This window comes from Myotis yumanensis, unplaced genomic scaffold (genome assembly GCF_028538775.1).
Source record: "Myotis yumanensis isolate MYYU_CA2020_CCGP unplaced genomic scaffold, mMyoYum1.0.hap1 SCAF_17, whole genome shotgun sequence".
Classification (NCBI taxonomy): Eukaryota; Metazoa; Chordata; class Mammalia; order Chiroptera; family Vespertilionidae; genus Myotis; species Myotis yumanensis.
Window position 1 is genome coordinate 9,778,171 of NW_027223768.1, and position 14,724 is coordinate 9,792,894.

Below are 14,724 nucleotides of genomic sequence, written 5' to 3' on the forward strand. Positions count from 1 at the left end.
TTTGGCCTCGGCATTTTAATTATGATGTGTCTTGGTGTGGTCCTCTTTGGATCCCTTTTGTTTGGGGTTCTCTGTGCTTCCTGGACTTGTAAGTCTATTTCTTTCACCAGGTAGGGGAAGTTTTCTGTCATTATTTCTTCAAATAGTTTTTCAATATCTTGCCCTCTCTCTTCTTCTGGCACCCCCATAATTCGGATGTTGGGACACTTGAAGTTGTCCCAGAGGCTCCTTACACTATCTTCATATTTTGGGATTCTTTTTTCTTTTTGCTTTTCCAGTTGGGTGTTTTTTACTTCTTCGGATTTCAAATCTTTGACTTGATTCTTGGGATCCTCTTGTCTCCTGTTGGATCTCTGTATATTATTCTTTATTTCAGTCAGTGTATGCTTAATTTCTAGTTGGTCCTTTTTCATATCCTCGAGGGTCTCACTAAATTTATTGGCGGTTTCTAGAAAATTCTTGAAAAACCTTATAAGTGTGGTTTTGAACTCTATATCCAGTAGTTGGCTTTCCTCCATTTCTGTCATTTGTGACCTGTTTCTTTGTCTCCGCATTTTTTACGCTTCCCTGTGTTGATAGAGTGGCTTTCTGTGCTAGGTGTCGTATAGGGCCCAGTGGTTTAGCCTCCCCAATTACCTGGGGTGGACACTCTTGGTGCACCCCTTTGTGGGCTTTGTGCACAGTCTTGTAGTTAAACCTTGATTGTTGTAGGTATCACTGGGAGGAATTGACTTCTAGGCCAATTAGCTGTGAGAATCAGCTGTGTCTGCAGTGGGAGAACCTCTGTGCTGAAGACACCCTTCTGGAGCAAGACTTGCTTCAGTGGGGCTTTGGTGCTCACTGAGTCTGCTCCCTGAGTGTGTCCCTTATGGATCTGAGGAGTTGTAATCTGGATGGTCCCAATCTGACGACTGGGTACACCGGCTCTTCGATCTCTAAGGAGGTGCTAATTTAGCCTCTGCCTGAGGCTACCCAGCAGGAGCTATGGAGAGATCTGCAGGTTGCTCTTCTTTGTTTGTGGTTTGGAGGTGCCCAGATGAGGCCCAGCTGTGAAGCAATGCAAGCTTCTGTGGGGTCTTGGGCCTTCTTTTGGATGTTCTGGGTCTTTCTGACCCAGCTGCAGTTTGTTAGGTAATTTTATATCTCAAAGGGCCAGCCCATTCATATGCAAAAGCCTCTGTCACAGCTTGGGTGGGGCGGGGTCTCAGGGAATCAACCGGGCGGAGCAAACAGCTAGGGCTGATCCTCAGTCCTGCCCTAAGAGGTACCAGGTCTCAGTGTCCTGGTAATCGCTGCAAGCACCTCTGAGAGAAAGCCGCCCTCGAGTTCCGCCCACTGCCAGACAGTCTAGTTTCTCCCCTTATGAGTCTGGGTCCCCAGAGACTTGCCCGGAACTGGAGTCAGGGCCATCTGGAGTTTGTGCCTCCCTCCTGATTGCAAAAGCCACCAGCGTCCTCCATTGCCAGCCCCTTTCCGCCGGTGCGCGCGCTCGAGCCTCCGTACCTCTGCACTTCCGCACCTCCTCTGAGTCACAGTGTGCTTTTCTCTTTCCTTCTAGTTGTAGAATTTCCACTCAGCCAGCCTTCCTGTGGTTCTGGATGATGTCTGTTTTGTCTTTTAGTTGTATTTTGAAGTGGTTGTGCGAGGCAGCAATTTCAGGTGTTTACCTATGCCACCACCTTGGTTTCTCTATAGTATTTTTACTATATGGAAATTTAAAACATGTAGTCGAAATTACCAAATTCTTTGTCTCTCAGCTGTAGGTTCTTATACTAGTAGTCATGCCAAGAAAAGCCTTCACTTGAGGATTACAAAGATTTTCACCTGTGGGTTTTTTCCTTAGGATAATTATAATTTCATTTTTTACATTTCCATTTTTGTTTAACTTGGTTTTAGTGTAAAAGCAGTGAACTCATATTCCTAAGTGCCCTATGACAAAACTGGGTAAGAACTAGACATAGGAAGGTCATTGAGCAGTCCTATCTGCACACGTTAGAATGCCAAATTGGATGTGTTCAAATGCCAGCTGCTTCTGTGACTTTAAGACCTACAGTAAGGGATTATTGCTAATCAAGATTACTTAGAAAGTGGAGGAATTCAGACTTGAACTTGGCCTTGAATGACTTAAAATTTGGGTAGAGATAAGGACAAGGGAGTGTTCCAGGCTGTAAGCAGAGGTCTGGATATAGGAATGAGCCCCTGTGGCTGCAGGAGTGGAGTAATGACTGCAGTTATTAAGTACTTAATATGGGTCAAACTTTGATCTGACTCTGTTATCTTCACAGTGACCAAATGAGGTAGGTACTTATTTATTAGAGGCCCGATGAGCGAAATTCGTGCAAGAGTAGGTCTTCACAGCCGTGGTGGCTGCCTCGATCCTGAGGCTGAAGCCCCGGCTTCATCTGGAAGGTTGTCCGTAAGGACATCCAGACAGCCGTTCGGTCGATTTGCATATTATGCTTTTATTATTATAGATTATTATTACTTTTTACCATTTTATAGGAAAGTAAACTGCCACAGGGGCCAGTCAAATACGGTGTCTTCATTTTCAGAGCTAGTTATGTGGTAGGACTGAGATTCGAATCCTCCCAGCCTGCCTGACAGTGTGATGCTGGGTTGGACAGCCAGCCCTTAGGAAGAAGGGAGGATTTGCTTTCTGATGAAAGAGACTGACTTGAGGAGGTCCGTCCTCCTCTAGCTGGTTTCTTCATCCTTGTTGTTTATAACCCGTGTCCTGGAAAATAATTAATATGCTACAGACATTACATTCTTCTTATAGTGGAATCAGTATTTGCTTTCACATGTGTTTTAATGGATTTCCACATCCTTGATTATTTGTGTTTTATACTACATTAGATTGTTATTCCGATGCACTAGAAGTAAGGCTGAGAAGAAACAATGGTGTGGATCTATCCCATGGCAGGTAGGAGTTATTCACCTGTTTTCAGACCTGCTCTGTTCAGACTGTTTAATCTGTGGCATCACCTGAAAAAACTTGGAAGTACAACAGAAACTGGCCGGTCTTCATCATACTGTCTCTGAAAGGCAGTTCTTTTCTTTAAGGAAGATAAACCCTGTTGTGACTTTTAATTCAAAGGACTATTTGGTTATACTAAAGAATTAATTAACTGCTCCCTGTTGGAGAAATAGAAAAGAAAAAAAGAATTAATTAACTGTCTTCTATTTTACTTACCTAAATATTTTCGGAGGTCTTAAGTGTAGTCAATATTCTCTTACTTGGGGGAAGATTTAGATTTACTTGAATAACTTCAGCATCTTTTTATAGACTGATATGTCCTTGATATTGGTATAAGCTGATTAAAATTCATAAGCTCTTAGAACAAGAGAACTAGGAGAGATCCCACAGATATCCAGTAGGTGAGAAACTAGACCTAGGGAGGTGATGAGACTTGTTTTGATGGAGGGATAGCTTGAACTTATGATTCTAGACTCCACAGTGAGACCTTCCAAATCAAGTAAGCATAGGACCTTGATTTGGTTTGGGGAAAAGTTCATCCTGAGCAAATAGTTTTTCATGAAAAGAATTCATGTGGCTGTTGCTATTAGAAAAGCTCTTTGATTTAGTTAGCACATTTCCTGGAGGCCTGGAAAGCAGTGATCATGGACCGAGAAGGAGCCAAGCATTGAAAGTGCTATTAAGGAACAAGTACTTCATGAGTTTGACAGGAGTATTTTCTAGAGGCAGGGATAGTTCCAGGCATGTTCAGAAATATCGTAGTGCTTTTTCTGTTTCCATTTCTTCTGGAAGAAAAAGGCATTCTAGAAATGAAGTTTGCATTAATATCTTATATTAGACTAGAGGCCTGGTGCACTCAGGGGAGGGGGGGTCCCTTAGCTTGGCCTGTGCCCTCTCACAGCCTGGGATCCCTCAGGGGATGTCCATTGATGGCTTAGGCCTGCTCCAGAGTTGGCAGTTGGACATCCTTAGTGCTGCCGCGGTGGCGGGAGAGGCTCCCACCACCACTGCTGTGCTTATCAGTCCTCAGCCCAGCTTCTGACTAATCGGTGCTCTCCTTGTGGGATCACACTGACCACCAGGGGGCAGCTCCTGCGTTGAGCATCTGCCCCCTGGTGGTCAGTGCATGTCATAGCGACCTGTCATTCCTCTGTTCGGTCAATTTGCATATTGGCCGTTTATTATATAGGATCATGTTCTTTTTCCTGTAGGATCCTAATTCCAAAGAGTATTCTGTAACCAGCAAGTCTCAACATGCATCTGAGCCATCTCATTATCCTTCCATCCAGGAGAGAAATCCGTTCAAGGTACTTGACAAGAATCAAGAACCGTCTCTGCGGAAACATCTCATCAAAGGTGAAGATGTGGAAAAGATGGCTGATAAGAAGCAAAGGGAAAAGGAAGACCCACTCTTGGATCAAAAGAAGGAACAGAAGCCTGAATCTAACTGTTGGGTGGAGAAAGATCTCTCATCTGGCCGGGTGGTAAAGGAAAAATCTGCAGATCAAGAGAAGCCACGAGGGAAGAAAGCAGAGCTTCGGTGTGAAGCAAAGGGAATTGAAGGGACGCACAAAAGAAACCTTCCTGAGATGAAATCCAAGCAGTGCCATGGTAATGAGCTGAGAAAACCATCAGCAGCTCCTCAGGAGAACCTGAATGGTAAGAGTCATTATGTCCAAAAAGAATCAGAACCTCTGAGAGAAAAGAAGACCAGGCCTTTGCCTCAAACTGTTCGCAGCCAAAACCCAATAAGCAAGCCCCTGGAAGCAGGACACCTCAGCAAGGAGCAGCCCAAGATTCGAGAGGCTAGAGAAACATAGTTTTATGCACCTGTAATGCTGCACATTCTAGGAAGCTTTCCCTAGCTTTTGCAATGGTGCTCATCCCACTCTCTCTTGCCCTCTCCTCACAAATAATTCCTTTACTTTTCTGAACTTTAATCTGTTCTTCCCTTGTTTTTTGAACAGGCACAGATGAGAAGAGTAGCACTCAAGTACCACAGCAGAGTAGCTTCGCCAAAACTACCACTGCCCCTCCCCACTTGGTGCCACCCAAACCCCTACAGCTGCAGGGTCAGGCTCTCCAGCCTCTGGGTTCTCTGGGACTGAAGGCTGCCAGCCAGGCAGCTGCTGGACAGTCCAGTCAGCGCTATGGAGGTAAGATCAAGGGCCTGGCCCTGTTGTGAATAGCTACCCATAGGAGGTAAAATTCTGTCTGGTAGATGTCTTTCTGCGCACATGAAGGCGAAGCCATTCCTGAGTTGTTAGTTGCCTGTGTGAGAAAGATTTCGATGCCCAGCTGAGCTCTGCACAGTGTGTTTAGATCTCTGTGAGGGCAGACACTGTGTCTGCCTGGTTCACTGACCTTGATCAGTCAGCCAGGGGCCGGCACGTAGGAGTCAGTAGTAAATGTGAATGGAAACTTGAACTCACAGCATGGTGAAGTAGGTAGACCAGCAGATACATTTGTCTTCCCTCTGTGTCTGTTAAGCAGAGCAGAGGAATGACATGACTGAAGACCGATAGCAGTAGACCCATCAAGAGCAGTAACACCCTGTGTAGCTCAACCTTTTCATCCTGAACTTTCCAGAAAATGATGAATTTAGAAGTAACTGCAGAATGAAGATCTCAGGGAGAGCCTCGGTTATGTAATAGGATCGGTTGGCGTGTTGATCACGAGCCAGGAGCTCAGGTTGGCTGGCAGTGACCAGTTTCCCCCCAGTGAGAACTGCTAGAGGAAAAGGGAAGGGGGAGAAGGAAGCAGACGGGGAGAAAAGGGAGACGGGAGAAAGCTGAAGAGCGTCGTTCACAAGGGGCTCTATACTCTGCCTGAGGAAGCTATGGCTCGTCTAGAAGGGCACAGAGAAGGCATACTTGTTAAAGTAGCAGAGTAGTCAGGGGGGCACAGGAATGTTTTGAAAACGTTACTGTGTTACAGCATCATCCCTACTCAATGGTGACTGAGACACCTAGAGGAAAATTGGATTATTAAGGTTTTGGAAATAATCCCATTAAAATAGTTTTCCATAAATAAATAAATAAATAAATAAATAAAATAGTTTTTTTTGAAGCATTTTAATATCTAAATGGTTAATGTTTATTGATCGAGAAAGCTCTTACTTGAATATTTCATCCCTAAAATTGCAGTTAGTTTTATGCATAGTTTTATGCGCCTGTAATGCTGCACATTCTAGGAAGCTTTCCCTAGCTTATTGCAATGGTGCTCATCCCACTCTCTCTTGCCCTCTCCTCACAAATAATTCCTTTACTTTTCTGAACTTTAATCTGTTCTTCCCTTGTTTTTTGAACAGGCACAGATGAGAAGAGTAGCACTCAAGCACCTGCATTTGTTAACTACCTTCACTAGAATTGTCTAGAAGGCTGGGCTACCAGCATGAAGTATTTCTTGGAGCAGGGCATTCGGCTCTGTTGTGCGCTATAGGGCGGTCTCTGTCTGCCTCAGCCTCGCCTGGCTTGGCCTTTTCTGTTGCTAACTCCTTGCACTTGGCCCCAGTGATCTTTTCCTTCCAGAATACTGATGGTGTTAAATTTTCTCTGCCACCTCTTCAAAGCTGGAAAAAACTTACCAAAAATATGATGGGTTACCTTATTTTTTCATTTTACTTTATATTATTTTGTCCTTTATTATGTGATTTAAAAAACCCACACACCCACAAACAAACAGAATATTGGGATAGAGGAGCCTGTGGGCTAGGAGAATCTGCAGGCAGAAACTTTTAGTCCAATATTGTATGTCAGCTATAATTAAAAATAAAGAAAAAGAATTTTTAGTCCATACAAATCCATCATTTGGCAAATAACGAATTTCTTTTTGCAGCCATAACCAGGACATGCTACTGGCTATGTCACCTTTAGGTAACACCTCTCTGTACACAGGCCCTCCAAACCAAGACCGCCTTCACTCCATGTGGAAAATCACAAGTGAAGCCATTGATGAGCTGCATCGATCACTTGAGTCATGTCCTGGTGAGACAGCTGTGGCAGAGGACCCAGCTGGGTTGACGGTGAGCCAGGGAGTGGCCTGTGGCGGTGTCCCCGTGCCCATGGAGAGGTGACCACTGTGCGACAGCTCAGCAGAGTGCCGCTCGGACGTGTTTCCTACAGATAATGCTTCAGTGGCTTCCCTTGCATTATTTTGTCCCTTTCTGTTTAGCAGTGAGAAATAAGCATTTTTTTTTTTTTCCTTAAAGTCATAAAGTTATACAGTTGACCTTGCACAATACTGTTGAATTGCATGGATCCACTTATACTTAAAATCCGTATATAAATTGGGCCTGCACAATTCAGATCCGCTTTGTTCAAGGGTCAGCTCTCCACGTCTATAGCAGAAGCAGATCTACTTAACAACCTTTGGTGGACACCACAGGATACAGAGGAACTGCTGCTCTTAAAGAACTAGTTAGGGTGACAGTGCCTGCACAACATACACAGAACAATAGAAAGTGACTTGAAGGTAGGATGAAATGTGCATTGTAAGGCACTATAGACTGTCTACAAATGCAAAAGAGATTCAAAATAAAGGAAAAGTCACGCTAGGTCAGTAATTACTAGTTGTCTGCCCACTTTGTGCCTTGAAGCTGCAGGCCTAAAGATAGCTGGGAGGATGGAACCCAGACACCCCAGTTAGAGGGAGGGGTGTTTAGAGGGAAGATACAGAGAGTGACAGGGTGACATCAGGACCTGAACCAGGAGCAGCAGGTGATGTTACTGAGTGGGAAGACTCCTGTGCTGTGGAGCCTGGCCTTGGTGAAGGGGCTTAGATCACACTAGCTCAAGAGATACTATGGAATCACTGTAGAATTTTGAGCAAGGGTGTTTTATGAAGATTATTTTTGTCACTGAGTACAAGATAAACAGGAGCAAGAAAAGACTAGAGAGAGGGGTGCCAGTTAAAGGGCTGTTGAAAATTATGGTTAACAGTGCAGACTGGGATTTAGCTACAGAGAGGAGAGTGAAATCTATAATAATAAAAGCATAATATGCAAATCCGCCAAGCAAAGGAACGGCCATCGGGACATCCTTCTGGACGACCTTCCAGACCAAGCCAGGGCTGTGAGGGCCAAGACAGCTGTGCCTGTGAAGGCCTACTCTTGCACGAATTTCGTGCATAGGGCCTCTACTTGAAGAGATAATATGGAAAAGCCAACAAAATGGCTGATGAAAGCAGAGTGACCAGTCAGAGGCGTGGGTTACAAGCAGTAGAAACTGACTTTGGCTGATTAGGCAGACAAACCAGGACTCTCACTTGAGGGTGAGAGAGGGGGTGCTTGATAGACATGCTGGACAATAGGCATAAATCACACTGTCCCGGGCAGTCCAGGATGTATGGGTACCCAAGGGGACACGGTGGAGTCAAGGACTTTAAGGTTATATGACATCTAGACTATTGGGGGATCACTTAGAGAAAATAAAAGAGTAGGATGTGGCGTCGCTGTGGGCAGGATCCAGGATAGCCTCTCATGAGGAATTTGAACTTGACTTTTGGTGATTACTTTTGTCAGGTCCCTTTGCTGCTGCACCAGAAGCAGGCATTAGCCTGGTTACTGTGGCGGGAAAGTCAGAAGCCACAAGGAGGAATTCTGGGTAAGTGGTATTATGGAAAGAGCTAACAAAGATACTGCTGTACTATTTCATATGATCCTCTCCACACCTCTGGGGTTGTTGCCCTCTGTTACAGTTGAGAAACGGGTTCAGAATGGCTAAACAGCATGTGCAGGACGCTCAGCAGTAGGATCAGTCTGGTCCCGGTTGCCAGCAGTAGAAACTGACTCTGGCTGGTTAAGCAGAGACGGTTTATTCTGTGGTGGGAGGTGTGGAGAGCCAGGCGGGAGCAATGGTCAAAACCAAGTAATAAGGTAATGTCTTGTGGAAACTGTCATGGCTGCTTCACTCTATCAGGCACTGCTACCCCAAAATCAGACACTTCTGTGCCCAGCCCTTCTAGCCTCTTTTCTCGGGTCGCTTATATCTAAATCTAGGTGAGTACTGGTGGTCTGTGGAGCGGGTCATGTTGGCACTGCTTTCGCTGCAGGAAGCCGAGGAAGCAGGTTTTTCAGGCTCTGCTTCGAGGACTCATCAGACTACGTTTTCCAAGGTGCTCAGCTTCTAGAAAAACATGACAGATGTCCACTGTGGCTAGTAAGTGGCTATGTTGGTCCCCAAGACCACCTCCAGATTCAGTGATTTGCTAGGAGGACATAGAGCATATAGTCACACTCATGGCTATATTGTATTACAAAAGAAAAATAGTAACAACATTTATTTGATACAAATCAGACTCAGCAAAGGGAAAAGGCACATGGGATAATGTCCAGGGAAAGTCCGGGTGCCAGCTTCTGAGGCCTTTCCCATGGGAGTCACACAGGGCAAACGTAATTCTCCCAGCAGTGAGATGTGAGAACACGTGCAATGCTGCCAACCAGGGAGGTTTGTTAGAGATCCGGTGCCCAAGGTATTTCCTGGGGCTGGTCACATAGGCAGCTTCAGCCTGGTATGTATGTAAGTTCCATGCTTCCAGCGGGAAAGCAGGCATTCAGCATAAACCGTGTTGTTTGTACAAATAGGGTAAGCACAGTGAGCCACTCGTTTTAAAAAAAATATATTTGTATTGATTTCAGAGAGAGAGAGAGAGAGAGATAGAAACATCAATGATTAGAATCACTGATCACCTGCCTCCTGCATGCCTCCCGGGGATCAAGCCTGGGAGATTGACCAGAATCGAACCCAGGACCCTTCAGTTCACAGGCCAACGCTCTATCCACTGAGCCAAACCAGCTAGGGCCAGTGAGCCACTCTGGTCAGTTCAGGGAATGGTGAGTTCCCAGATGCCAGCCACAGGTCAGTCTTCCCTGGAAGCAGGGATTCCAGTGGATAGCTGTGTTTCCTCTTTTTCTGCACAGCAGCAAAGCCACGATTTGAACCGGAATTCATGCCGTCACACTTTAATTCTGCTTATGTCAGAGTGATTCTTTAAATGGTTGAAATGAGGATACTATTTTGCAGGATATAAACATTAAACTAGATACGTTCAATTACTGAAACATTCACAGTTCTCAAGGAATGTTAACTCATGCCTCACTCTGATGAATAAATTAAGGGGATGGAGGACTGTTTTGAGTTAACTGTAACTCCAGAAATGTAGAAGCACCAAGAAAGTAGGCATAGGATATATTTTTTTTCTGGAAGCTGAGTTGATTGTTTGCCCTAAGTAATTAACTCTCCTGTCTTTATTTTTATTTTGCAGCGGATGATATGGGATTAGGAAAAACCCTGACAATGATTGCACTCATTCTGACCCAGAAGGATCAAGAGAAAAACAAAGAGAAGGACAAAAACACGACCTTGACTTCGCTTTCCAAAGATGGTATTCAAGTGCCTTCGTGGCCTGTCATTTCCTACATCAATCATTTGAGAAAGTGAAGAGTGAAAACTTTTAAGCTACAAAAGTACACCTTTGGTCATATTTATTAATCTATTGGAAATCTAGTGTTAGACTACTTTCCTACAGTATCATTTCTGATGCTGAATATGCTAATTTAAGTGGTCTTTTTTCTCTTTTAATATAAACTTAGCTTGACCTGTGAACTAGAAAAATTTTGTGGAGAGAGCTAAGGCTCTAGGAGACAGTCTATACATAATGATTACTTTTAGTAATATTGAGGATATAACCACAGGATAAGTCCAGATTAGTTAATGTATTATTTTTTGAAGCAGGATCTGTCACAAACTCAGATTTGAGCCACCATAGCAGAAGCTGTTTTCCATGTTTCTGAAGTTCTGGAAGTTTCCAGATTGTAGACAATTCGTATCTTGTTTCATCCTGTTTTTAATCTGTAATGGCTATAAGTACTTTAAGTCCTGTGTATTGTTTATAGACACCACCACAGTAAGTTGCCATGGACACAGTACATTTCTCAAGTGGTTAGATAGTTAAAAAAATCAGTGACCGTCTGCTCTCAAGCCCCTGATGACCACTGTTGCAGCTGGATTCTATGTCCCTGTGTGGAGTAGCAGCTTAGGTGTGCACACACTTACACTTATGCACACATGCACGCATGTATACAAACACACACACACGGAATGAGGGGCAGTGGTACAAATACTACATTACTACCTGGTTCCAAAATAATGTTTGCCCATCTTAGGGGTTTTTGTACTTACATTTTAATGTAGATATAATTAAGTTAATGCTTTTCAGAAAAAAAAATAATACTCCCCCATAAAGCCCAGGATGAGTTCGGGTATGATCCAGCTTCTACCTTCTGGCCACTGAGAGTACACTTTTTTTTTTGGTTTTTAGACTGAAGTTGTGTACTACACGCTTACCTCTCCTTTTTTAGCCTCTCTGACACCTATGTAAGGGTAAATAAGAAGTAATTAAGTTTTTGAGTTAAAAGGCCATCGCTTCCCTTTCCTATTCTGCTATTACCTATGTTTAGAAATAAGAGCAGCAGTTGTTAAAAATATTGATTGAAGGAATGAAGCCAGTCGAGAGAAAGGTAATGTCTCTCAGAGACTAAAGGCTGTTTAATGGGTGTAACTAGGTGTTGATTTTTTCCTCCTCTTGAGACTCCACTGAGTTTACTTCCCAAGGAACACTTATCATCTGTCCTGCTTCCTTGATCTCCCTTTGGAAAGAGGAGGTGGAGAAACGTGTGAGCCACAACAAACTGAGAGTCTATCTCTATCATGGCCCAAACCGGGATCAACGTGCAAAAGTGTAAGTACAGAAATGTTGAAGTCACTGGGCTTCAGAGGCCTCATTGACTGCCTGCTTCCCCTGAGGTTTCATTTAATCAGAACTAATGATATTGTCAGGACCAAAGGTACTCTTATCCCCAAACAGCCTTCACCTGTATTAAGAGATAACTATTGAGAGATACGGTGTTCTTTTGGCACATTGCAAAAAAAGCTGCCATGTGAGCAGGCCAAACACGCCTCAGTTGTCAGCCAGGCAGCAGCTGCATTCCCTGGTAGAAGAGGCTCCGTCACAGGTATTTCATGATGGTGAATTTCTGATTCCAAATTCACATTCTTTTTTGTTAGTGTGAATGGAACTAGCCCAGTCTTAAAGAGCATCTTGATACAACTATTAACGATTAGTTGATGTAGGCCGATTATATTTTTACTAGAGGCCCGGTGCATGAAAGTAGTGCACGGGTAGGGTCCCTAGGCCTGGCCAGCGATCAGGACTGATCAGGGCCTTCCGGCTGCCGGCTGGGGCCTCCCTTCCCTGGCTGCTGGCTGCTGGCTGCCAGCCGGGGCTTCCTTTGTTCCATGCCGCCCCCCTGGTGGTCAGTGCACATCATAGCGAGCAATTGAACTCCCAGTCAAACTCCCCAGGGGACACTTTGCATATTAGCCTTTTATATATATAGATGACTGTATTTTTCATATGTGAATGGTCTAAGAAGTTTTAGATGCAAGAGTTTAGGATTAGACCTAACTGAATTCCTGAGTAGGAATTATCAGGAAGGGGAATATTTCCTCAGATGTTAAATTGAGCCCTAGTCTTTGTCTTTTGGTTTTAAATAATTTGTTTTTTTGTTCCTAACTATGATATAAGGGTCTGAGTTGAATACTTGCTGATCTAGTTAAGAATGGATTTGTTGGCCTAACTGGTTTGGCTCAGTGGATAGAGTGTCAGCCTACGGACTGAAGGGTCCCAAGTTCAATTCCGGTCAAGGGCATGTACCTTGGTGCAGGCCCATCCCCAGTAGGGGGTGTGCAGGAGGCAGCTGATTGATGTTTCTCTCTCATCGATGTTTCTAACCCTCACCCCCTCTCCCTTCCTCTCTGTAAAAAATCATTAAAACATTTAACAGCCCTAACCGGTTTGATCAGCGGATAGAGCGTTGTCCTGCGGACTCAAGGGTCCCAGGTTCGATTCCGGTCAAGGTCATGTACCTTGGTTGTGGGCACATCCCCGGTTGGGAGTGTGCAGGAGGCAGCTGATCGATGTTTCTAGCTCTCTATTCCTCTCCCTTCATCTCTGTAAAAATCAATAAAATATATTTAAAAAAACAAAAACATTTTACAAACAAACAAAGAATGGATTTGTTTCCACTTCTCTCCCTCCTCTGATAGTGAATCTTTTATCCCCTAAAGAACAGGGCAGTGGTCTTTCAGGGGTAAATTGCCAGATTGGTGACCCCTATATAATGCACCAATTCTTGTGACTGAGAGTCCCTTCAGCCAACAGGGCATTGGGGCAGCAGCGGGCAGGCCTGCATGCTTCTCCGGCAGAGAGTGCTGTGAGTGGCCTGCCTTTATTTAGAAATAAATTGCATCTCATTGGTTTGCACTTTGGTCATACCTGGTTTGGTATTCAGAGTGTGCTAGTGGACTGATTGGAATCATTCTCAGTTATACTTTATATGATGCTAAGGCCACCTGGAGTCCTTGCTGCCTCTCTGAATTACACATATCATTTTTATCAAAGGTATTTATGCACGTTCTCTCAGGCTCACATTATTAAGCTGCTTTGGGAAAAATTTGTGCCTTTCATTAAGAATCTTTACATGTAAAGAGTGTAGGCAAGGTAAACTGAAAGTTACAGCGTGATTATACCCACATGTCAAAGCTAGATCAATGGGTTTTTGAAGTCCATTGTAGAACAAAGAGGAGAAAGCATCCTTGATGAAAGGCAAACTGCTTTGAGAATCTCTACTTCCCTGGGACTGTAGCATCACCTGTGTCAAGTCATTACTAAATGTTAGTTCCCAACATTCTGTACAGGCCAGATATGAAGGTTAATATGAGCCCAGCTGGTTCTCCTTTATGACTCATTGGATGGGAAGAGGGAGGCTGTTCTTGTTATAGTGAGTAGACTAGAAATGATCAGAGGGGGGAAGAGGGAAGGAAGCCAGTTGAGTCAAGTTTACCTCTCCAGAATCACGTGTGTTGATGAAGGCATAAATGAATGAATTCTGCTGTCTGTCCATCCAGCGATAGGCATTTTTATGAAGAGATCAGCTCTGCTTCTCATTATCAGACACAGGGGGTTTACCATTTGCTTCACGTTATATCTACACAGCCTCTCTACGTATGACATCGTCATCACCAGCTATAGACTTGTGGCCAAAGAGATCCCCACGGAGAAGGAAGAGGGACTGATCCCGGGCACAAACCTCAGTGAGGAGGTGAGGCTGGGGGCTGCCAGGGAAGGAGAGGGGGACCCCAACTCCTTTCGCTCAGTCTTGTCACAGCATCAGAGAGAGCAGAGGTACCCTCCTGTGAGGTCAGGAGTGTCCTAGCCGGCCCACCTGTGGAAACGAAGCGCTCTCTGTCCCCTCTTTTATTCTAGACCACCTCCTCAGTGATAAAGGGTGAGGCTTGGCACAGTTTTAGCTGTTTGTTTTTTAAAGAAAGAATGATAACTACATCACAGTTGTGGTGGTCATCACATGATGATAGGAAAACCTCACTTGTTGCAATTTTTACTTTAGAATCTGTGAGATATCCTCTAAGGATATGTTTTATATTTGGTGTGAAGACTGGTACTTTAGGACTAATATTTTGGTATTAGGCTATCATTCCCTGCCCCTCTCCAACTCTCAGGAAAAGGGGTTGAAATAATAAGGCTACACATGGGCCAGAGGCTAAATGATAACCAGCGAAAACCCAGATGTTTGCTCTGCACTCAGGATCGTCGCAGTTGTCTAGGGCGGAGGCTTTATTGCTTAAGTGACTAAGGGGCTCTTTTTGTCCTGAAAATACGGTGTTGTT

General features: G+C 44.3%; 1 protein-coding gene across 4 annotated transcripts in view; it reads left to right on the top strand.

The window, feature by feature from the left end:
* Positions 1-14,724, top strand: part of LOC138996253 (transcription termination factor 2-like) — a 37,241-nt gene that overhangs the window by 3,674 nt on the left and 18,843 nt on the right. For 2 of the 4 annotated variants that reach the window (XM_070397286.1, XM_070397289.1), the window contains exons 3-10: positions 2,857-2,923; positions 4,189-4,636; positions 4,945-5,133; positions 6,874-7,001; positions 8,499-8,580; positions 10,241-10,360; positions 11,566-11,716; positions 14,033-14,138. In XM_070397286.1, the coding sequence (XP_070253387.1) occupies positions 2,857-2,923; positions 4,189-4,636; positions 4,945-5,133; positions 6,874-7,001; positions 8,499-8,580; positions 10,241-10,360; positions 11,566-11,716; positions 14,033-14,138 (1,291 nt within the window). The remainder of the gene's footprint in view (positions 1-2,856; positions 2,924-4,188; positions 4,637-4,944; positions 5,134-6,873; positions 7,002-8,498; positions 8,581-10,240; positions 10,361-11,565; positions 11,717-14,032; positions 14,139-14,724) is intronic. The other 2 variants (XM_070397287.1, XM_070397288.1) reach the window with 2 other exon arrangements.